Below are 23111 nucleotides of genomic sequence, written 5' to 3'. Positions count from 1 at the left end.
TTGGCAGCTTGCAAGTAGTGCTCAATGAGACCTTGCTAGTGTGGTTGCTCCTGCTGTATGGTACAGCAGAGACACTGTGGTGAGCTGGGCTACTCAGCCTGGGCTCATTTCCCTCTGTTTTACACCACAACCAACACAGAAGCCTTCTGGAACCTCAAGTGGCATATAACCTCCCCCACGTAACAAGCAAGTGATTAATCGGGCAACAGAAAGCAGCTAGCTGGGTGTCCGTTAATCTAATTCAGTCCTGATTAGAGCACAATCGGCTCCTGGGATAATAGCATCATTCTAGCTGGCCAATCAGAGATTCAATAGGTTTTATGTCTAGTTTTCTCTTTAAGAGTTCCCTTCTTCTGGGAAAACTGCATGGGCTTACATAAGCTGTGGTTGTGTCCAGCCTGCACTTTCCCTTTCCCAGGTCCTCCTGTCCTGGGCCACACACACCAGTCACTCCCACTCTGCCAGCTAGAGCCCCCGAGGCCTGTGCTCTCTACCTGCGCTGTCTACACGCTGTCTACACAAACACACACACACACACACAGCAGCAAACCCCACATGCTCGTGACTTGAGCTATCCAAGACTGTCTGCTCCCCTTAGATGCCAGTCACAGTCCAGGCTATTTTACCTCTGCTTCTGACCGATTATTGCCCATGAATCAGGATACCCACAATTTACATCATCCTTGGGTTTGATATGTTTACTCCAGCGGCATGCAGGACTCCAGGACACATTTTGTCATATTTGCTGCTTTATTACAAAGGATACAGATGAAAGGACAAACGGGGTACATACAGTATGAGAAAGGGTGTATGGAGTCCACGCCCTCTGTAGGTACGCTGTCTGTAGGAAGACCCATAAGTCTGGCTCTCTGCAGGCTCTCCAAAGGCTGCCATCCTTTCGGGTTCTTATGGGGACTCCTGTGAGAAGACAAAGTTGCTAATTGACTGCATGGGGAACTCAGCAAGACTTGTCTGTTGAGATTCTTCTTGGCTTATCTGTGACACACTCACTCCTCCAGAATAGGGGACAGGGCCACTGGGGATGAGCAGGGTCAAGGACAGATGAGTTACTTTCTTCAGGGCTATCCATCCCTGTGACAGAAACAGGGGGTGGGGCATGTTTCAGGTTCTATGGCCTGCCTTCAGGAAGGAGTTATGAACCAGGCATGGCAGATAAAACTCTGACGTAAACAGATAGGTGGACTTGTGTGTGTGTGTGTGTGCGCGCGCACGTGTGCGTGCATGCGTGTGAAGACTCTTTGACACTGTGTCAAATCTCTGAGAGAAACAGTTGTTTATGAAGAAAGATTTATTTGGGTTCATGAGTTCACAGACTTTGGTTCATGGTTGACTGGCTCTCTGGCTGGGGGCCTGAGGCAGGGAAGGATATCGTGATGTTCCTGTGATAGGCTGAAACTGCTTGTCTCTTGACAACCAGGAAACAGAGAGGAGTAATCGGAAGTGGGGGTGGGGGGGAGAGGTGTCAACATTTACCCTTTAGAGGCATGTCCCAAGTGACTCACTTCCCTCAGCTAGGCCCATTTTCTACAGTTCCACTCCTGCCTAATAGTTCACTCAAAAGTTTAAACCTATCGATTAATGAAACCATCCATTCGCTAGGACGGAGCCTTTGTGTTCTTGTTGTCACTGGGAAAGCCCTCACAGACAGAGCCAGGGGTGGGCTTCACTAGTTTTCTTGGGTCCCCCTCAATGCAGTCAAGTTGATACTCAACAATTAACCATGACAACAGAGCAGGGGGGAAAGCAGGGATACCCTAAATAGAAGAACTTCTTATATTAAAGGCATTATATCTACTGACACGGCTCTCTCCAGAAGCGGGCATGGATGCAGCCAAAGTGCCTCAATGTGACAACAAAGGGAGTCATGTTTTCCCCACCCCCACCCCAATCCGTTTCTCCTCATAAAGATGGTAAACTGGTTTTATCCATCGCCTGGCACTAAGCCAGCAGACACAGTTTATACACGTATGAGAAAGCAGCTGCTCTGCTGTTTTGTACCGCGCTGGGAGGTTGGCTTGGCGCTCACCTTGTTGTGGCACCATGGCTACTGTCTTGGTATGCTGACAAAGCCAGATGTCTGGAGGTCCAGAGACCATGGCCACAGCAGCCAGTCTGCCAGCTGCCTTGCTGAGAAAGCAGTGCATGCCCTGTGTTCTGGAACGAGTTCTCTGCTGCATTAGGACACTTTCGTGTGTCTTTTATATACACAGGAATATAACCTTTAGACCTATGGTTACTGTAAGCCATTACATTGAGTTGCATTATTTCTAGCCATTTCCCCCATCCCTGAAGATTCAAGAACTTGTCAGCAATTTGGTCTGATCAATAATTCTACCGTAAATTTCCCCCTACAAATAGGTTTTCCTTTTTCTTAACTTTCGATTTAGAAGTTCTTGAACTAAGGTTCTCCCCAAACCAAACAAATTTACTTTGCCACCCAAGATGTGAACTGTTAGACATTTTTCCTTATAACCATGCCAACTTGGGTTCTGTTATTCAAATATTTTATTTGTGAAGTCCATCAAATGCATAAGAAAGGAATAGCAACCCGATCCAAACTCCAGGAAAGTACAAAGGAAACACTTCCAAGTCATGCTCTGAGTCCACCTCTCCTGATGCAAAAGCCAGGTAAAGGCGTTTCACGTCAGGAAGACGATAAATGAGTAGCTCTCGTGAGCCTCAGTGAAAACCCCCTCCTAAGATTATTAGCGGATAATGTAAGACAAAAAGTGGGATATTGACATTTCCTAACGTTTTTGGATATTGTGGGCTTCCTATTTTTAAACTTAATTTATTGTATGGGTATCTTGCTCCTGTGTGTGCCGTGCGTGTGCCTGGTATTCTCAGAGGGCAGGAGAGGGTACCTGTGTCCTGGGACTGAGGTTGAGGATGCTAATGCACTATCCTGGGGATTCTGGGAACTGAACCTGGGTGCTCTACAAGAGCAACACGTGCTCTTAACGCCTCAGTCATCTCTCCAGCGCCCGCAGACTCCCAGTTTTGATGGATGAAGATTTCACTCTCTTAAATCACATCTCCAATTCCCTACCCCAGTTGTCCAAATACTTATACTAGCAAGTCACATTATAGAGCTCTGACTGTGCTGGGCTCACTCTGTAGACGAGGCTGGCCTCGAACTCACAAAGATCCGCCTGCCTCTGCCTCCCGAGTGGGATTAAAGGCGTGCGGCACCACTGCACCTGACTTTCTTATCATATTTTTCCTAAAACTAATACCTACTTTACCTTTTAATTTGCCTAACATTCTTTAACCCTAGCCATAATTTCTTCCATTTTCAAAATGACCTCTCATACTTTTCTTCAGGGCACTCACATCTGACTCTGCTAGTATGTATGTATGTATGTATGTATGTATGTACTTATTTATTTATTTATTATTTTGTTGTGGCATCCTGCCATTAGTTCCCTGTGTCAGGGCCTGCTGTCCAGCTGTCCCCCTAGGCCCCCTATTGCTGCTCACCTGCGGTTTCCCCTGCATTTCTCTGCAGATGAATTCCTTACTTCCTGGGTTTCCTGTCTTCCTTTTTCTGGGTTTACCTTTGTTTTTTTTTTCCAAGTACACCTGTCTCTAATTGGTAAAAGGGTAGTATAGTCATTCAGAAATCTAGCGTAGATATTTCTAACGATCCTTCCCCCTCTAGAAACCCCCAGAAGTGAAGCAATGAGGAGTCCTTTGTGTTTCTGGAATAAAACAAACTTCCCAAGGCAGGCAGATTGCTGTGAGTTCCAGGCCAGCCAGGGCTACACAGAGAAACCCTGTCTCCAAACAACAGCAACAACCTCAGAGCACAGTGCAGCCTCGCTGGCAGGCAGCTCCAGAGTGTGGCTGTCCTCATCACTCTCCCTAAGCAGGTAGATGGGTTTCAGTTCACTCGCAGTCCAGGGCCTCCAGCGGGACAGTTGTAGCTTTCAGTAAGACAACTCCCTCACCCAAACAGGGCCACGTGACTACCAGTGGAAGGGTGTGCCTTCCCAAGTTCCCTCCATCTTGGTTTGAGTTGGAGGATAAAGGGAACAAACACCCATGCCTGACTTTTCTCAAACGCATTACCTGGCTCTTGAGGGCCTCATGTGTAGGTCTGGGGATTTGTACTCTTCAGGAGTCTAGTTCCAGGGGCCCCAGGCTTGACTGTCAAATTCTGAGCACTCCTTACCTAGAAGAAAATGATATATGGCTTGTCTAGAGTTCAGTCACCCAGTTGCCTGGTGGAAAAGACCCAGACACCAACTTCTTTCAGAAGCCATGCTCTGGTGCATTGGTGATTCCTTTGAGGGGAGAGCATATGTTTGAGCAGGACTCCAGTGGGAGATATCTGGGGTAGGAAAGAATGGGAGGGAACTGGCTTCTTCCCATTACCACTGCCCCAGTCCCTCTACCTTCTGCCCTAGAGCAAGACCATATTTTGCTGTCAACATAGAAACACACACTATGAAGCCAACCAAACTTCTTAGCCTTGTCACCACAGACTACAGCTGAGGAAGATCTGTCTCAGTCTGGGGGCTCTTCCCAGTCACCCCAAGTTTCCCAAAACATCTAAGTGTATTACAGATTTTCATAATTTACCTAGGATGGCAGAAGGCAGAGGGTATGATGAAGACAACCTCCAGCCTTCCTAACTTGTACATCATATTATTCCAACCTGGATGGGTTGCCTTGCTCGCCTGGAAGGTGGTTAGTCACCTTCCAGGCAAACAAGGCCTGGTTGCTTTTTTGAGACAATCTTTTGCTATGTAGCCCAGGCTGCCCTTGATTTGAGATCCTCCTGGCTCAGCCTCCAGAGAATTGGAATCACGAGTCTGTACCACTATTGGCACAGTCCCCAGTTTTATTAGAAGCTGCCCCTGAGCATCATATCGCCTCTGGTTTTGTTTATGGGAAGCCCCAAGCTTCACTGTGCACTTAGTTACCTGGCTGAGCCACTTACTGGGACACCAAATCAGAACCTTCCGATCTGTGCCCCTGAGCTTGCCTTCAGCCTTCCAACTGTGACTGACTGCCAGCTGTCTCCCAGCCTGCGAGGACAGCAGGCTCAGAGTCTCAGCACTCAATAGTTTACTTGTGGATTTGGAGAAATGGCTCAGTAGTTAAGAACAATTGCTGTTCTTTCGGAGGACTAGTGTTTTGTTCATAGGACCCACGTTGGGAAGTTCACAACCACCTGTAATTATATCTCTGGGAGATTCAATGCCCTCTTCTGGCCTCTATAGGTACACACACATATGTGTACTCTCTCTCTCTCTCTCTCTCTCTCTCTTCCAGTTTTCTCCTGATGTTGCAGAGTATACTATTTTTCTTCCTTTCCCCAATAGTGAAAACTGGTGTCCTGGTATGATCTCAGTGTGCTTTAGCTAAGAAGATTCTTAGAATCTGAGGCTCCCATGTTACAGAGAAATGAAATAATAAAGGCAGGAAATAGGTAGCTACCAGGTGACACCGTGTAGTTTGAACAGTTTCTACATTGAGAAATGTGATGGTGTGATACTGTGCTCAGCATTAGGGGAACACTAAGGATACAGAATCATAATTCATTTGTAAATACTCCCTTTGTGTTATTTATTTTGGGACATATCTTTGGAGACTGGAGTTTCCTGGCACTTTTAGCTTTATCTTAGAAAGTCATTAAGTAAGCACGGTTCATTTTTCTGAACAAAAGATGGGTGCTAGGACCCTTTAAAGCCTACTTCTTATTTGTATGTTTCTAGGTCATTTTTTCTGACAGGTGACTTTTCCTGCTGTTTGTGCCTACGTGTCACTAGAACAAGGATGAGGATTTGGTGAGAAGCTATCTCAAGCCTGAAAACAATCCCAATCCAAAAATGTCCTGCCCATTCTTCCTGGAGGTGGCCTCTCCATTTCCGGCAAGCTGTCCCTGGGTCTGTCCAAGCATCCTTTGATTTGCCTGAAAGGATTTCCTGCACATCTGGTCTGTGACTATAGTGGCCTTATGGCCTCTACCAAGGGCCAGAAGTGACTTTGTGTGATCACCTTTAACACATCTACACAGTTTCCTCCCTGGTCCACTTCATAGTAATTTTGGCTGAGGGCCACAACACCATTTAATTTTTGATTCATAAAAATAATAAGTCTAGCATGTGTGTCCAGGGGTTGTCTCCAAAAACAAACAACTCTTTTTTAATTAATTAATTAATTAATTAATTAACATCCAAAGCGCTGCCCTACCTCACGATTCCCCCTTCAGTGAAACTTCTCCTCCATCCATCCTCCCCTTGTCCTCTGAGAAGATGGGGTCACCCCTGAGTAGCCCCCAACCCTGGTGCATCAAATCTCTACCAGATTAGACGCATCCTCTCCCACTGAGGCCAGACAAGGCAGCCCTGTTTGGGACTGGGTACCACAGACAGCTACAGCTTTAGGGTGAGCCTCTGCTCCAGAACAACTTTCTTTCTAATCATCCCTTGTCTTGTACAGTAGCCTGCTTTTCCATGAGATGCCCTTTCCCAATTCACACACACACACACACACACTCGTGCGCGCGCACGGCATCATGGCATCTGGCAGGGCTCGGCTGTCCTGGTTAAATCGGCAGTGAATCTGTGCGGAAGAGTTGGGGAATTGGCACGGTTAGATGTTGTGACAGAGGAGAGGAAAGAGAAGCACGGCGTGAGGGTGACGAGAAGAGAGGTGCAGTGTGGGAAAAGAACACGATGCTTTTCTGTGTCTTCAGTTACTTTGAACTTTAGTTATATGGTATGCAATATAAACCTCCTCCTTGTCTCAGTAAAATCTCCTTCCTCTCCCTTCCAAGAAAACAAACAAAGCATGTGACTCAGGCATCTGGAAATGCTGAACACGCAAACAGAAGCCTTGCTTCAGGACCACGGTTTGGAGCAACCGGAGCACAGAGCACGCCATCGCCATCTCTTGTGCTGTATATTAACTAGCAAGGGCCTCATTATAGAACCGGGCTTGGTGGTGCAAGCCTGTAATCCCAGCACTTGGAGGTTAATACAGGATGATCTCGAATTTTAGGTCTTGGAGCCACCTTAGCAAGACCATGCTTCAACCCTCTCTTTAAAAACAAAACAAGCCGGGCAGTGGTGGCGCACGCCTTTAATCCCAGCACTTGGGAGGCAGAGGCAGGCAGATCTCTGAGTTTGAGACAAGCCTGGTCTACAGAGTGAGTTCCAGGACAGCCAGGGCTACACAGAGAAACCCTGTCTCGGAAAAAAAAAAAAAAAAAAAAACACAAAACAAACAAACAAAACAAGACAAAGAAAAAAACTGAGGAGTTCAAATTTCAGGCAGTCCCAGGTCATAAATATTTGTTGAAATATTTCACTGTTCCTCCCTGTTTTTTGTTTTGTTTTGTTTTTAAAATCCAAGTTTGTATTTTTGTTAACCTGCTTTCCCCACAACTCAGCAGCATGCTGGTCACACATTCTCAACACTGGATTTGTGGGCTGATGGCCTGTGGATCCAGAGGAGGCTGTGTCTCCCGGGATTTTTCAGTCCCAAAGCCTGCCCCCGTCTGGATTGGGTTTCTTGAGCTGAGGTCCATGGCTAGAGTGAAGAATGTGTTTGTGCTGTTTCTTTTGTTTTTATTAGGGTACCAGAGCCTCTCGTGAAGAACATAACTTGGCAGACACTGCAGGCTGTAAATTTCTGCCATAAACATAACGTAAGTGTCCCGACCCCCTTTGAACACCCAGGTGGCTTCTTCTCTTGAGCCAAAACCGAGCCTTATTCAAAGTTCATACCCCACCTTTGTGGGTATACGTTTTTTTCCATGAAAATCTTCCTAAGCCTGGGGGCGGAGGGGAGTAAGGAACTTAAAGATGGCAGATCTTATGGAAACATACATTATAAAAATCATTTTAAAAAAACTAGTCGTTTTTTGTTTTTGGTTTTTGTTTTTAATTTGTAAAATGTGAGGAAGAAGGAACCCCATTTACTTAGAGAGTCTGTATTATTGGATTGGTTTCCCCAAAAGACTTTGAACTGGAAGAGGTAACTCCAGATGCTTGCTGCAGTTACAATGGGTGGAGTCCTAGGCGCCAAGTCCTAGTGTCTGCCCTGGTGAGATAGGAGTGTTAAATGGGCGTCTGGTCCTTTTTGCCACAGCTGGACTGGGGGGAGGGCGGGGGGCCGGGTGCGGGGGGGGGGGTGCGGGGGGAGCCACTGTAGGAGACTGCCCATGTGACATGGCTTCATAGATGCTGAAAAATCTGCTCTCCTCTCTCACCCCACACAGAGCTGCCCCCTTTCTACACATGGAAGCCAGCTTCCTGGGCTGGCTCCCAGTTGTGTGGTCAAGTACTCAGAATGAATGAGCCCTTGAGTTTGATTCCCAGTACTGCGATCAATCAACCAACCAATTAATCAATATAGCAGAAAAGAAAAAGGTGTGTGTGTGGGGGGGTGGAATCAGAGTCCAACCACTAAAAACACTCAAAATCCCAGAAGGGAATTTTAGAGTTTCACTGGACTCCAGTTATTGGTCACCCAGGCCCGAGGGGTTAAATCCCCTCTGAGCTTGCCCCAAGTAAGTTTTCCTGAAGCTGCTTACAAGGAGAAAACACGGGAACAGTCATTATTTTGGCTTTCATTATCGGAAGCCTAGAATCCTTATCAGAGCTGGAGTGTCGCTCCATGGTTAGACCTCTTGCCTTGCCTGCATGAAGCCTTGGGTTTGACTCCTTACAGTGAAAACAGTCATTTTAAGGCAGGACGAGTGGATGCTAGACGCTTTGATCGGTGATTAGCACTTTCCCAACAAACAAGTTTCAGCATAAGGGTGGCAGGACAGATAGTGGGGCTGGAGGATACAGAGGGAAGGGGAGAGGAGGGGGCAGAAAGAACGAGAAAGCTCGCCAGCCAGCCCTGGTGGGGGAGATCTGAGGAAAGTGAAGATAAATACAGTGCATACCACAGCTCTCTGGAGAGCCGCAGACGCTGCTGGGCTCCACGTGCTGGGGGGGGGGGGGGCTGATGGGGGGAGGGTGCTGAGCTTGGAAAGAATTCCCAAACAAAGGGGGGGGGGGTGGAGCACATTCTTGTTTCTGAGTCCTTCTGCCCATATGTCATCACGACATTCATGGAAGGACCTATTTATAGCAAAATGCAAAATGGCTGGTGAAAGACTTCAGAGCCCAGGGCCATCGATTACTGAGAACCAGATAGGTAGGTTATAAGGTAATTTATCCACCCCACCCCGCCTCCATTTTTTTTTTCCAGAATAATAATGCTGATGGGAAACACTAACGTTGCTCTCTCGCCCTAAAAGTCCCTTGGAGTGGGAATTGCTGCGCCCACGAAGAGCCTCTGTCCTCTTTCCGGATTCTGGGGTCAAGGAACCCTCAAGAGTTGCAGGCTCCAGGCCAACAGTCACTGGGGCGGCAGAAAGACCCAGCGTTTCCCAGCAGAGAGGAAAACCCTTGGGAAAAGGGAGGGGTCACAAAGAACCCGGAGTAATATTTTGTCCCAACTCAATTTTAAATGTTAACCGTTGATTAAAAGTTGTTGACTTAAGAGATTTTATTTATTTATTTATTTATTTATTTATCTGTCTATCTATCAAAGACATTGTCATTTAATAAGAAAGTCCCGTGGGAGTCCTCAAGCGCTCCTCTTGGTAGTGGCTTCACCCTCTTAAAGAATGTAGCTTGATACCAGCGGGTGAGGCAGGATGCAAGAGTCTCCCGCTGGGCTCCTCTGTGCTGTGGGACAGAGCTGACACCTAGCGACCACGACGCACCCCGGACGGCGAGGCCGCAGCCAGCTCTTGTTTATCTTGTCAGGACAAATGTCAGAGCTGGAAGGGCGATCTTTTGGCAGGCACACGAGCTTCCAGCCCTCTCTCTCCCAGCTTATCTCAGCAGGCCCAGGGCTTGTCTTGTTTACCGAGCGAGCAAGCCGCCTTCCAGTGAACCGGGCTTCTGCTCCAATCTGTCTGTCGTTCTTGCCACAGGCTGAAGCCTCAAAGCCTTTCGGTCCTTTCCCCCTTCATAGACAGCAGGCAGGTTAGGGGTGATGCCTAGTTAAATATAAAGTTCCTTTTTCTAATGCAGACTGTTTGAGATATACTTAACATTTTAGTTGGGTTGGAGGTGGAGGTCAGGTGGCGTGCTCGGCTAAGGTTCTGGACTGATGCCCAGCACTGAAAAAAAAAGTCGTTTATCTGAAATCCAAACGTAACTAGGTATCTCACGTGTTTTTATTTGCTGAGTCTGGCTCTTGACAGTCATTTTTCCTATCACACTTCTTGGTTTTTGTGGCCACTCAAGAATTTGAAATGATTCTGTCTGTAGGTATGGAACTAGGTTTATTTTAGTCTGCTGTTTTAGTATCCAACAGGTCAATGGCAGATTAAACTGATATATCCAATATCTGCTAAATATTCCAGCCCTTTACTCGTGGCAGATATTAGAGTTGCACCTTCATGACATTTTGTTTTGTTTGTTTGTTTGTTTCTAACCAGTGCATACACAGAGACGTGAAGCCGGAAAATATTCTCATCACCAAACAGTCAGCCATTAAGCTCTGTGACTTTGGGTTCGCACGGCTTCTCAGTGAGTACCCACGGCTTCTTCAATGTAAAAGGAACATTCTTGCTGGGACAGCTGGTTTCCATACTACAGAAAGCTGGTTCTTGTATTCTGCCCCGGGAATAATCTTGCAACAAATTACGGTTCCTGCCAAATCTTGTAATGAAATATAACTTGAAAAATGTATAAATACACAACAATTTAGATATGTATGCTATATGTAAATTGTAGCACAAAAGTTATTATAAAGCCTGCTAATCTCCTGCCTTCTCCAACCCCCCAAACAATACTTACCAGAATTAATACTTCAGATGAATGCCTTTTAATCTTGGCTATAGATTAACACCCAAGGAACTTTTAAAAAGTATGCGGGTAGCCTTGGGCCCTCTCCAAGTGTTCGGATTAATTGGGCCGGGAGGAAGCCCAAGTATCAGTAATTTAAAACATCCTACAGCCAAGTGATGACAACCAGCAGCTAGCACTGAGAATGGTGATTCGGAAAAGCTTCATTTCTTAGGTTTTTCCCTGCTCAGTTTTGACTCCGGGCTTCCACTGATCTGTTTTCCACGTTTCTGCACCGGCCAGCTGGACCAGGTGACTACTACACGGACTACGTGGCCACCCGGTGGTACCGCTCACCCGAGCTGCTAGTGGGAGACACGCAGTATGGTCCCCCTGTAGATGTCTGGGCAATTGGCTGTGTGTTTGCTGAGTTACTGTCCGGAGTGCCTCTATGGCCAGGAAAATCTGACGTGGATCAGCTCTACCTGATAAGGAAAACCCTGGGTAAGTGGTTTCCGCTGACTTTGAGAGAACCTGCTCGCTTCTCCCACACCCCCTGCTTACCTGACACCTTTAGGAAACAGACATTTCTCAGCCTCGCTGAAATGGCTCCATTAAAAGTGTCTATGGTTTGTTCAAATGACAAGACTTAATGATTACTGGGAATTTACTAATTGTCCAGGATATATAGACTAATCTCTTAAGCTTAGGTCAGATCCTCTTAACTTCTAAATGTGTTAAGCCTGGCAACAGAACTACTGCAAGGACTTAGCTGGTCACAGGCGGCTTCCATGTTACAAGCTGAACATCCCTCATCCAGACGGCTTGGGACTCTAGTGTTTGTGACATTAGAGGTTTCAATGTGGTATGTAAGGGAAGGGACCCGAGTCTAAACAGAAAATTCATTTATGTTTCATTTCATTTCTTCCCATATCCTAAAGGCTGGTTATATGATCGTTCTAGCGTGCCCGCATTTGACCATGACACTTGGAGTCGAGTGTAGCATCTCCTACTTGTAGGATCATGTTGGCACTCAGTCTCAGAATTTTTAATGAGGGATGCTAAGCCTGCATTAGGATGAGGTGATTCATCCAGATGTCCTTACTGCAGCCTGCCTGACAAGTTTTGGATTATTCAGATTACCGTAGAGGAAGAACCTCAGCCTTCTAAGTGTCGAGAAGAAAGTCTTGTTCACCGTGCCCCCCTCCTACAATTAAGGGCAATGGGAAGGACAGAAGAGAAAAGGGAGGAGGGTACAGTAAAAGAGATCCATAACTAGTGGTTGCTGTTTTCAGAATCCAGGAGTTAGATTCTACTCTGCTAAGGAACGCCATTTAAAGCACTCTTTCTCTGCTCCATAACTCTTGTATTACCAGCAATCACCATAGAGCTTTGTCTTCCCAAAGTACTGAAGGCCACCTGAGGGTGAGACTGTATTTCCATTTGTTTGTTTGTTGAGACAGGGTTTCTCTGTGTAGCCCTGGATGTCCTGGAACTCCTTCTGTAGACTAGGCTGGTCTTGAACTCAAATTCCACCTGCCTCTGCCTCCCGAGTGCTGGAATTAAAGGTGTGCGTCACCAGGGTCCGGTGGTGTTTCCTGTTTTTATCGTCTCCACCAATGTCTTGCACATTGGAGCCTCCTTGGAGCTCACGCAGGGTCACTCAGCCTTCCTTGGCTGTTCCGTCCAGTGGCTTTAGGGCACTCTCCTGCCGCTCCAGCCCTAGTGGGGAGGCTTTGACAGCTCGGGGACATATGTCTCTACTGTGTGTGTGTATCTGTAATTCATTTTTAAAGCTAGGGGCTAAGGGGCTTCATTACAGTGTTTTCAGACATAGGAATCAACACCCTAGAGGCTGTGTTTTTGCTTGCTTATCCAAACTAGAGCAAGGTTCTGGATTTGAGTGAGAGGTAAAGTTCTGAACCGAGTAGCACTGGTCACTCAAGACGATCTAGTCAGAGGCTAGAGCCTCAGTACCACAGGGCCCTGGCTGCAGGCCTCTGCTTCTGTCAGGCCTCTGCTTCTGTCAGGCCTCTGCTTCTGTCAGGCCTCTGCTTCTGTCAGGCCTCTGCTTCTGTCAGGCCTCTGCTTCTGTCAGGCCTCTGCTTCTGTCAGGCCTCTGCTTCTGTCAGGCCTCTGCTTCTCTCAGGCCTCTGCTTCTCTCAGGCCTCTGCTTCTCTCAGGCCTCTGCTTCTCTCAGGCCTCTGCTTCTCTCAGGCCTCTGCTTCTCTCAGGCCTCTGCTTCTCTCAGGCCTCTGCTTCTCTGCTCTAGAAAGTGGCCACTTGTGGCCCAGAGAAGCAGTTTCCTGAACCAGTCTTTCCTAGTGATACCCCTAGGACTTTACATGAGGCCACCATCAGCTCATTCGGCTGCCATTGCTACAGAATGAGCTGCATTGGACAGGAACCTCTTTCAGAGTTTCACAGGGTAAGCGCCCCTAAACCTTAGACGACAACGTTTCTGAGATCAGCAGCAACACGGGAAAAGACGATTCCAATTTGGAAATGGACTCCTCAGAGACAGAGGACCTTCCTGTTAGCTCCTTTGGTTTGGAGTCATCAAATACCCTGACGCTCTCAGTTTCTGTGCCTGACACGAGGCACTGTCCCTGAAGAACTCAGTGTAGGCTGTGCTGTGTGGATGCTTCCCCTCTAGGCACAGGTCCACGAGGCTGTGGAGGGAAAGCACAGCCCCGTGTTTCCTACGCTACCCCACTCACTTCTGTCTCTTCTTGTCCAAAGGGGACCTCATTCCCAGGCACCAGCAAGTATTTAGCATGAATCAATACTTCAGTGGGGTGAAAATTCCAGACCCTGAAGACATGGTGAGTGACTCATTTTGGAGGTGGCTCATTAGATCAGGCTAGTTGGGTTTTGGTAGTTACTCACATATGAGGCCATGGCTCAGTCTAATCGTGATGAAGAAAATTGGAGCAAGCTGGTGCTGAGCGAGATCCTTCCTGGCCTCAGTTCAAACTTAGGAGTCCCTGGGAACAGAGGTTAGCCAGCCTGTGGGACAGGAAAGCAGGACTGCCCTGGTCACACCAGTCCTTAATCGTTGTCAACTGAACATAGATCGCTCAGAGCCAATCAACTTTCAAGCAAGCCCAAACATTGGCTCACCCGTGCAAGCAGCTCCCTTCCCCCAGCAGTGGCCAAATTTTCTCTTCTCCTGTCAACTCGCTTTCCAGAATATGGAGCAACACCACCACGGTCCCATTCTGCTGCCTCTCCTCCTGTATGGTCAATGTGGGGGAGACGCTCCTTTATGAAGGACGGAGAGAATCTAAATGCTCATCTCCCCAACCCACTTTGAACAATGTGTCCCAATGAAACCATTAGACAAGGGTATAGAGGTATAGTGTTTACATTATTGCCTTTAGTATTCAGGAAGAGGTTAAGTTGAAGTATATCTGTGCAGTAGCTCTCCTGGGGCTAATAAACATAATTAGATCTGTATCCATCCATCTGGAAAAGTCTACAACAGGTTGTTGAATTGAAAGTATAATTTTAATATTTTATACTATTTATACTGTAAATATACTGTTTAATAGTAGTAAACAGTATAATTTAATATAATTCAAATAAGCAATAAAATATATATGCACATATAAACATAAAAAAGACAGGAACCTCTGGGAAATCATGCAAAATTTTACTTTCTCTTTTCCTTGAGATGAGGTCTCAGCTTATAGCCCAGGCTGGCTTTGAACTTTTAAATATTTTATTTGAGTATGGATATAAGTGGTTTTGTCTGCATATATGTCTGTGCCCCACTTGTATGCCGGGTATCTGTGGAGGGTAGAAGAGGTAGCTGGATCCCCTGGAGTTACTAGTAGCTAGTCTTAAGCCAGCAAGCAGGAGCTGAGAATTATGTGCTGTTCCTCTGGAAAAGCAGCAGGAACTTACTGGATCAGCCACCTCTCCAGCCCTGGCTTTGAACTTTTGATTCTCCAACCTCATGATCCTGAGGGCTGAGATTACAGGCATATGCCACATCTTATGCAAACCTTTTAACATTTGATAAATAGAGATTATCTTTCTTTCTTTTTTTTTTTTTTTTTTTTTTTTTTTTTTTTTTTTTTTGGTTTTTCAAGACAGGGTTTCTCTGTGTAGCCCTGGCTGTCCTGGAACTCACTCTGTAGACCAGGCTGGCCTCGAACTCAGAAATTCTCCTGCCTCTGCCTCCTAAGTGCTGGGATTAAAGGCGTGCACCACCACGCCCGGCTATCTTTCTCTTTTTGTTTTCTGTTTATTTTTTGAGGTAATCTAGACTGCCCTTAAACTCCGGATTCTCTTGCCTCTCAAGTACTGGGGTCACGGGTGTGCATTGCTATGTCCAGTGTACAGTGCTTGTCTCTTCGTAGCGAGATTCGGAGATTCTACTTTCATTTCTTATTTTGCTCTTACATTTTTGAAATATCTTCTAATGGGTCTATAATGCAGTAAAAAAGTATTTCATAACTTAGTGGGGAGGTAGTGTAGCTCAGTGGTAGAGTACTTACCCAGCAGGCCCTGGTGGGTTTCTAGCACTGCAAAGAATAGAGTAATAATAGAATTTCAAGGCATAATTAAGCTTGGTGAGGTCAAGTTGCTACCGTCTGAGAAAGTGCTTTCAGATGGGAACAGGCACTTCAGTTTCCAGATGGAAGTTCCTCCTCTGGCCTCTGGGTTGCATTTCTGCCTTTGTCCCACCAACAAAGCTCCCGATTCCCACATGCACTACCAGCTTCAGGGAAAGTGGGTCACGCTGGGATGGAGAGGCAGGAACAGCACCTGGCTTATGGGAAGTGACCCACTGCTCCCTTGTGACCTGGACATCCCCAGCTGTGCACCAAATATCCCTTAGCAATTTCCTGGCCGCGGCCTGAGCAGCGGCCTCGGCTCTGTAAACTCTGTAAACGTGAAGAGCATCTCCTGTCTCCCAGAGGTTGTCCTACAAGGAATTTCCTGTGGACAGAAACACAGGAAGCAGCCGCACACGGCTGTGATCTGTGCCCTCTCCCACCTAGCAAGGCCTGACGCCTGCTGGGGCTGGGGAACTGGTTCAGCAGGCAGGAAGGCTCCTGTGTCTTACAGCCAAGCCGCAGGCATTCTTCCTGAGAACCATGCAGTACTTGCATTAGATAAATAGGAAGAGCTTTTTAAGTCGTGAGGGCAAAAGCTAATGCAAAGTTACATTAGGATTCTTGTTCATTAGCATGTGTGCAATTGGGAATTTATGTTGAGGTTGGCTCCCTGTCTAAAAGAACTTGGCTCTGAAGCTCCGGAGTACAACCCCAGACCCTGCCCTTAGATGAGCCTGGTCAATTGCTCCGGCCCTCAGCTCACACCTTGCATATTCACAGTGCACTCACAACGCACTGTGGTCATTGACTCTGGTCAGCACTCATCTTCAGTCGGCTTTCTCAGTGTGACGGCTCCTTACCTTGGCCAATCGCAGCTTTGCCCCCATTTCCAGGATCACTCCCAACCAAGTGATGGGAGCACGCCAGCCTTATTTCCTCCTAGGCAGATTGATAAGAGCCTTCTGGGAAGGCTCTTTAAACCGTGGGCTGATCAGAAAAATAGCAGGAACGTGTGGGAGGCCACAACAGTGTTTCTTTCAGAAATCCAACAAGAGCGTGTTTATCTGGGTAGGGATAAAATGTATTTTGACACTCCCTTTATGCAAATGTCAATAGGTGCAATAATTAGTGCCTACTTTGATAATGCTGGTAAGTGCCAAAAGTTATTGTCAGGAAAGGCATTTTATACAAACTAAGGGGAAAAAACCAGCACAACAAAACCACAATCTCATGCACGTCCATGCACTCGCGGGTGGGCATAAACACCCCCCTACCTCCACCCCCCCTCTCTCACCTCAGCACGTGTCTATTGATAATGCTGCTTTTGTTTTGTTCGTCTCCATCAGTGTTTCCTTATGTATTTATAATGCTGTCTTCCTCAGGAAGGGAAGTGAGTGACCAGGAAATCAAATTGGAAAGGCATTTTAGAGGTGAAGGGAGAAGTTTATGACAGTCACAAGGGGGTTATTGCTGGTGGGGGGCATGGTGGAAAAGGGCAGAGAAGGCAAGGAGATGTCAGGAAGGATGTCTACTCAAAAGAAATGTAGTGTGAGGAAACTTAATTAGAATGAGTGCTGTCAACTAAAAGTCCCTTTTCGTTTTGACAGGAAACACTTGAGTTGAAATTTCCAAACATCTCCTACTCTGCACTGGGCTTCTTAAAGGTAAAATCCTGGGGCTTTCAAAGGACCAAGAAGCACACAGTTGTCAGAATTGTCAACTGATGAAATGTTTCTTTAAAATCCTTCTTTTGAAAAGTTATATACCTTTAATTAAAAAATGGGTCTCACTCTATTATAGTAAAAATATATGCTTTTCACTTTAAATAAAAAATAACATTCCATTGGAGAGATGACTCAGTGGTTAAGAGAAATGACTGCTCTTCCAGAAGTCCTGAGTTCAATTCCCAGCAACCACATGGTGGCTCACAACCATCTGTAAAGGAATCCGATGCCCTCTTCTGGTGTGTCTGAAGACAGCTACAGTGAACTCATATACATAAAATAAATAAATAAATAAATCTTTTTTAAAAATTAACATTCTGTTGGAATTCTAAGTTTATACAATGGAAATTTTAAGGGGGGTATTTTACAAAACAATCCTTTCCTTCAAAACAATATTCATAGCTATAGGATGCTTTAAATAACCAACTCCCAGTATTGAGAGATGATGGCTCAGGGGTTAAGAGCTCTGACAGCTATTCCAGAAGACTGGGGTTCAACTCCTAGCACCCACACGGTAGCTCATAACTGTAACTGTAGCTCCAGAGGTTCTGATGTCCTTTACTGGCATCTGTGGGCACTGCACACATATGGTGCACAAATATACCTACATACAGGCATCATACATATAAAATACAAATAGATAAAGATTCTAAATAATTAACTACTGTGTTCATTTTTAAAGGTGGTTACATGTATATTTCTAGAAACACATGTCACGTAAAGTGCGGTAAAGCACCAATTGGCAGTGTTCAGTTTCCTAGTATTTCAGAAAGTAGGCTGATGCTATATAAGTGCATGGGGTTATTAAAGAAAAAATAGAAAGTTGAGACAGTTCTTCATCTTTCCTTGTGTACGTGCATACTTGTAATGCACAGACTGTTTCTAGAGCTAGCTATCAAAAAGTCTGGCAGACCCTAGAAAGGCCAGGGAAGAACCAGACTGGTACAGACGGATGACACCATGAACCCCTGTATTGTTTCTACCCGGTATGAGTCTGAGTTCAGAGTAAAAGTACAAAAATTGCTAAGTGAATTATTTATCCCCATTGGCCACTGAGCTGAACTCCAGAATCACATCCTCACCCATGGCAGGCCACCGAAGGTCATGGAGACAGAGGATGTAGATGCCGCACAAAGGATGCTAATGCACAGACACGGATATGTTCTCGCATGCAGCAGCACGGCAGAGGGGATACGACTTACAATAATTTATTGTATATTTTATGAACCAGAGAAGAGTTAAGACTCGTAACAGAGAAACAGTAAATGCTTAAGGAAATGAAAATGCTAATTATCTTGGCCATTACACATTTGTAATGCATGTATCTGATTATCGCACCGCACCCCATAAACTTGTATAATTTTATATGTCAATTAAATGTGGTGAAAATCGGTGGTGGAGAGCTCAGCAGTCAGAAGCACTTGTTCTTGCAGAGGACTGGGGTTTGGTTCCCAGCACCCATGTGACTCACAACCATGTCTGACTCCAGTTCCAAGGGATCATGCCTTCTGACCTATGAGAGCAACAGGCATGCATGTGGTGTGCTTCCAAACAGGAGGCAAGATACTCATGCGCATAAACTTTAAATAAACATTTCAGGAAAAAAAAGGTTAAAATTAAAAGTGTTCAGTCTTTCAAAGAAGTCGAATGTAAGCTATTGCATCTTCAAAGGTGTAAAGGGGTTCTCTGTGCTTTCAGGGCTGCCTCCACATGGATCCTGCTGAGAGGCTGACATGCGAACAGCTGTTGCAGCATCCATATTTTGACAGCATTCGAGAAGTTGGGGAGTTGACGAGACAACATGACAAACCAGCGAGGAAGACTCTGAGGCAGAGTAGAAAGCACTTGACTGGGGTAAAACTGCCTTACAGAAACATCCAAGCTTACAGTTTCTAATGATCTCATATCTGTTACCTGGTACTGAATTGGGAGCTAGGTTGAGTGACAACTGTGGCTTGCAGCCCCAGCATCCTCAGCCCAGAAGTAGGAGCAGGTCATCTGAATTATCAACCAGGGCCTCAGAGACATTTGCTTCTTTTTTTGGGGGGGGGGGTGGGGGGGTGATGGGTTGGGGTTGGAGACAGGGTTTCTCTGTGTAGCCCTGGCTGTCCTGGAACTCACTCTGTAGACCAGGCTGGCCTGGAACTCAGAAATCCGCCTGCCTCTGCCTCCTGATTGCTGGGATTAAAGGCTCGCGCCACCACTGCCCAGAGAGACATTTACTTCCTAAGGCTCTTTCCTGACTCCTAAAGTTGTCCTTACTATGCTTCTGGGCCACGCTGTCTGCTGTACGTGAACTCGGGTTACAGGCTAGCGCATGAGCTGTTCATCCAAAGTAGACCTTTTTCGTGTTACCTCCAGTGTTAACAGTGTTGCAGGTTTCTCCCCAAATGGAATTGTTTCCATTCTGCTTTGTCCCAGCTGGTAAAGATAAACACAATAACAAGGGCCTGCTGGATACCTGAAGATACCTTTAACCACAGAACAGTACCCAGCTGCATACCCAGATCAGTGAAGAATCCTGACTGGTTTAAAGTGGGCTACACAGCCTTAGATGGCAGAAATCTGTTATAATCTAGACTCTAGTTGAACCATAGCTAAGATGGGTTGGCTGTTCTTGATCACTTTTGGATCCATGCAGAAACTTAAGCTTCAAATTATCTTGCCTTAGTGTCTTAGTGACTCCTCTGTTGCTTTAAAGAGATGCAATGACCAAGACAAGAAAGCATTTAATCTGGGGCTTGTTTACAGTTTTAGAGGTGAGTGCAGAACTATCATGGTTGGGAGTACAGTAGCAGCAGCAGGCAGGCAGGTGGGCAGGCGGGCGGGCGGACAGGCAGGGTGCTGGAGCAATAGCTGAGAACTTACATCTTATTCACAGGAAGCAGACAGAAAGAGAGACTGGCATATACTTTTGAAACCTTAAAGCCCACCCCCGCTGGGTGGTGGTGGTGGCGCAAGCCTTTAATCCCAGCACTTGGGAGGCAGAGACAGGCGGATTTCTGAGTTCGAGCCCAGCCTGGTCTACAGAGTGAGTTCCAGGACAGCCAAGGCTAAATAAAACAAAACAAAACTAAACTAAACTAAAACACACCTTTAAAAGGAAGAAACCAAATTGAAACATTTCTCCCTCTTTCGTGTTCTGGATTTAGATGGGGAAGATGTATTCCTCTATCTCCAACGCTATGTTTTGTTTTGTGATGCATTCCACATGACAGAGGTTTGAACCTGTGTTTTGTGTTTTCAGCTGCAGTACCTACCTCAGCTAACCAGCAGCCGCATCCTTCCAGCTTTGGACAATAAGAAGTACCACTGTAGTACCAAGAGATTTAACTACCATTTTCCAAATATTTAAGGAGCTGGCAGAGTGATGAAGAATTGATCAATAATTTGAAGAAAAAAAAATGTACACATTTGATTCCTGTCTTGAACCCACATCAGGAGACAACACAAACAGGAAGCTGGGGTCATTTGCCAGGACACGAAGGGGAATTCCAGATTCCACGCTCCATGCCTGCTGGGGGTGTCGGGAGAAGAAGGCAAAAGCCTGGGGTTTCACTGAGTTTTTGTTTCTCTAAGCAGCAGAGCTTATGGACAGAATACAAACTTTATCTCCTGCCCACAGCTACAACATTAGATAACGTCAAAAAACCTGCGATTCAGGTTGCTCTCTGCCACGTGCAGAAAGTGGATCAAGAAATGCCCATATACATTTATTTAGATGTGTTGCCTTGAGTCCTATCTCCTAGGTTGTTTTCAAATCATATTTAAGTATGATTTTAGGCCCTGAAATCAAAATGTTTGTGATTCTATTTCTTGTTTGCTCTTTCTTGATTTTTACAGTTTAAGAATTTTTTAGAGCCGGGCGTGGTGGCCCACGCCTTTAATCCCAGCACTCGGGAGGCAGAGGCAGGCGGATGTCTGAGTTCGAGGCCAGCCTGGTCTACAGAGTGAGTTCCAGGACAGCCAGGACTATACAGAGAAACCCTGACTCAAAAACACCAAAAAAAAAAAAAAAAAAAAAAGAATTTTTTTAGAATTATCTAAGTTGATCCAAATATCAAAAATCATATCTAGGTTATCTTAAAACTTAGCAGTTTTTATGCTTTTATAGCCAATGAGATACTTATATGTTTATATGTCTTACATACACTTTTTTTTTTTTTTTTTTTTTTGTTTGTTTGTTTTTTCGAGACAGGGTTTCTCTGTGTAGCCCTGGCTGTCCTGGAACTCACTCTGTAGACCAGGCTGGCCTCGAACTCAGAAATCCGCCTGCCTCTGCCTCCCGAGTGCTGAGATTAAAGGCGTGCGCCACCACGCCCGGCTGTTACATACACTTTTATCTATACAATCAAGACAGGAGAGAATAAGACCCACAGGCCTCACAGAATGGACTGAGTGGACCTGTAAGCCTGAAATTAATTATCACTTCTGTCTTCAGCTTAGACTGAAGACTGTTTAAGCAAAACTCACGCAATGATCAGGGTGTAGACATGGTTGCTTGCGAACATTAAGTTCAATCAAGAAACATAAGTTAATTGACATTCTCTCCTTGAAGTATCTTATTACATGTGTATATGTCTGTGAGCACACATTTATACCCTTGTACATATATAGGTATGTATGTATATACGTATGTATGTATGTGTATATATATATATATATATATATATATATATACACATATGTGTGTGTGTGTATATATATATATATACATGCTAACAAATACAGAACAACTAATAAGAAAGTAGTTAAAAAATATTGCTGAGCATTCTTAGTTTTGTTTTGTTTTTTTTAAGATTTATTTATTTTATATATGTGAGCACATTGTTTCTGTCTTCAGACACACCAGAAGAGGGCATCAGATCCCATTTCAGATTGGTTATGAGCCATCATGTGGTTGCTGGGATTTGAACTCAGGACCTCTGGAAGAGCAGACAGTGCTCTCAACCGCTGAGCCATCTCTCCAGCCCACAATCTTAGTTTTAAACAGTGAGACTTAAAATTAAAATTTCCTTTGCTTTGGATTATTACTCCTAATAGAAGTTTTTCTCCCCTGTCCCTGGACACGAGCAATGTTAGCCCATGTCAGTTTCTCACTAACACTTCTGGCCTATGTGCTGCTGGCTTGCAGGAGTTCTCTCTCAGGCATGGATTTCAAAGCTCCGTTTTACTGCACCTTCAGATCGATTCTTCTGCACTCTTGTTTCCTTCCTCTGTTAACTTGATGCCTTCACTTACTGCTATGTAGTTCACTAAATCCTATCATCTGTTCAAGACTCTTAGCTACTCTTAAGGTAAATTAAGGCTTCCTAAATTCATATACTTTCTACCATAGACCTGACAGTGGGTTAAATAACAAACAGCTCCAGGATTATTCAATTCTTCTTAAATAGCCATGATTTAAATGACAAGGAAGGATATTAACTTCTGAGAATCATTAAAATTGCACTTCCCCCTTAAATCAATAAAAATATATTTGGTGAAAGTGGATGTCTGTAAGTGCCTGTTTCATCCAGCAGTTTCACAGAACATATTAGACTAGCAAAGTCAGTCCAGATGAAACCCTGACGAGTTTGCTGTTGGACCACACAGTACTGAAACAAACCCGAGATGGAAGGGCTTATCTTTTACACATATGCTTAGCCTCAATGGAACTACAAACCTTGCCCCCGGTCTCATGGAGTCACCACACATCACACACGACAGTCTACCATGTTTTACCTTGTCTTTGTTTTTATTACTGTTTTGTAATTTGTGCTGGATGTAACTTGTACTTCCCCATGAATTAGAGTGTTTTTCTTTAAGCATAGTTCTGAATACAGCTAACATTCATTTTTCTGCCTGAATGCTGCACTGTCCAAGGCCAGCCCTAGTTAGATTTAGATTCAGCAACCTGGCACCCACATATACATCCAGAAACCTACACAGCACACAGCACACAACTAACAATGATGGAATTGCAGCTATTTCAAGAAAGTAAAGACTAG

General features: G+C 45.3%; 1 protein-coding gene and 1 non-coding gene across 5 annotated transcripts in view, besides 1 other annotated feature; both read left to right on the top strand.

The window, feature by feature from the left end:
• The window catches only part of Cdkl1 (cyclin-dependent kinase-like 1 (CDC2-related kinase)), a 46030-nt gene extending 23418 nt beyond the window's left edge, over window positions 1–22612 (top strand). For 2 of the 4 annotated variants that reach the window (XM_011244176.3, XM_011244177.3), the window contains exons 4-9: window positions 10481–10571; window positions 11133–11333; window positions 13572–13654; window positions 17005–17061; window positions 18820–18975; window positions 20369–22612. In XM_011244176.3, the coding sequence (XP_011242478.1) occupies window positions 10481–10571; window positions 11133–11333; window positions 13572–13654; window positions 17005–17061; window positions 18820–18975; window positions 20369–20476 (696 nt within the window). In that variant the 3' untranslated portion in view covers window positions 20477–22612. Of the gene's footprint in view, window positions 1–7608; window positions 7682–10480; window positions 10572–11132; window positions 11334–13571; window positions 13655–17004; window positions 17062–18819; window positions 18976–20368 lie in introns of all 4 variants that reach the window. The other 2 variants (XM_017315203.2, NM_183294.2) reach the window with 2 other exon arrangements.
• On the top strand, window positions 3835–3944 carry Mir681 (microRNA 681). Its single transcript, NR_030450.1, has one exon. It is a non-coding gene; the product is annotated as a microRNA 681 (primary transcript).
• Window positions 8517–10370: an enhancer, noted in NCBI's record as "VISTA enhancer mm122". NCBI's record gives its function as "enhancer in: heart[7/9]" and the evidence as "EXISTENCE:transgenic organism evidence [ECO:0001131][PMID:17130149]".
• Window positions 22613–23111: the final 499 nt, after the last annotated feature.

The sequence above is a fragment of the Mus musculus genome, chromosome 12, assembly GCF_000001635.26.
Source record: "Mus musculus strain C57BL/6J chromosome 12, GRCm38.p6 C57BL/6J".
In the NCBI taxonomy this organism is placed as follows: Eukaryota; Metazoa; Chordata; class Mammalia; order Rodentia; family Muridae; genus Mus; species Mus musculus.
This window is presented reverse-complemented; position numbering and strand designations above follow the sequence as displayed.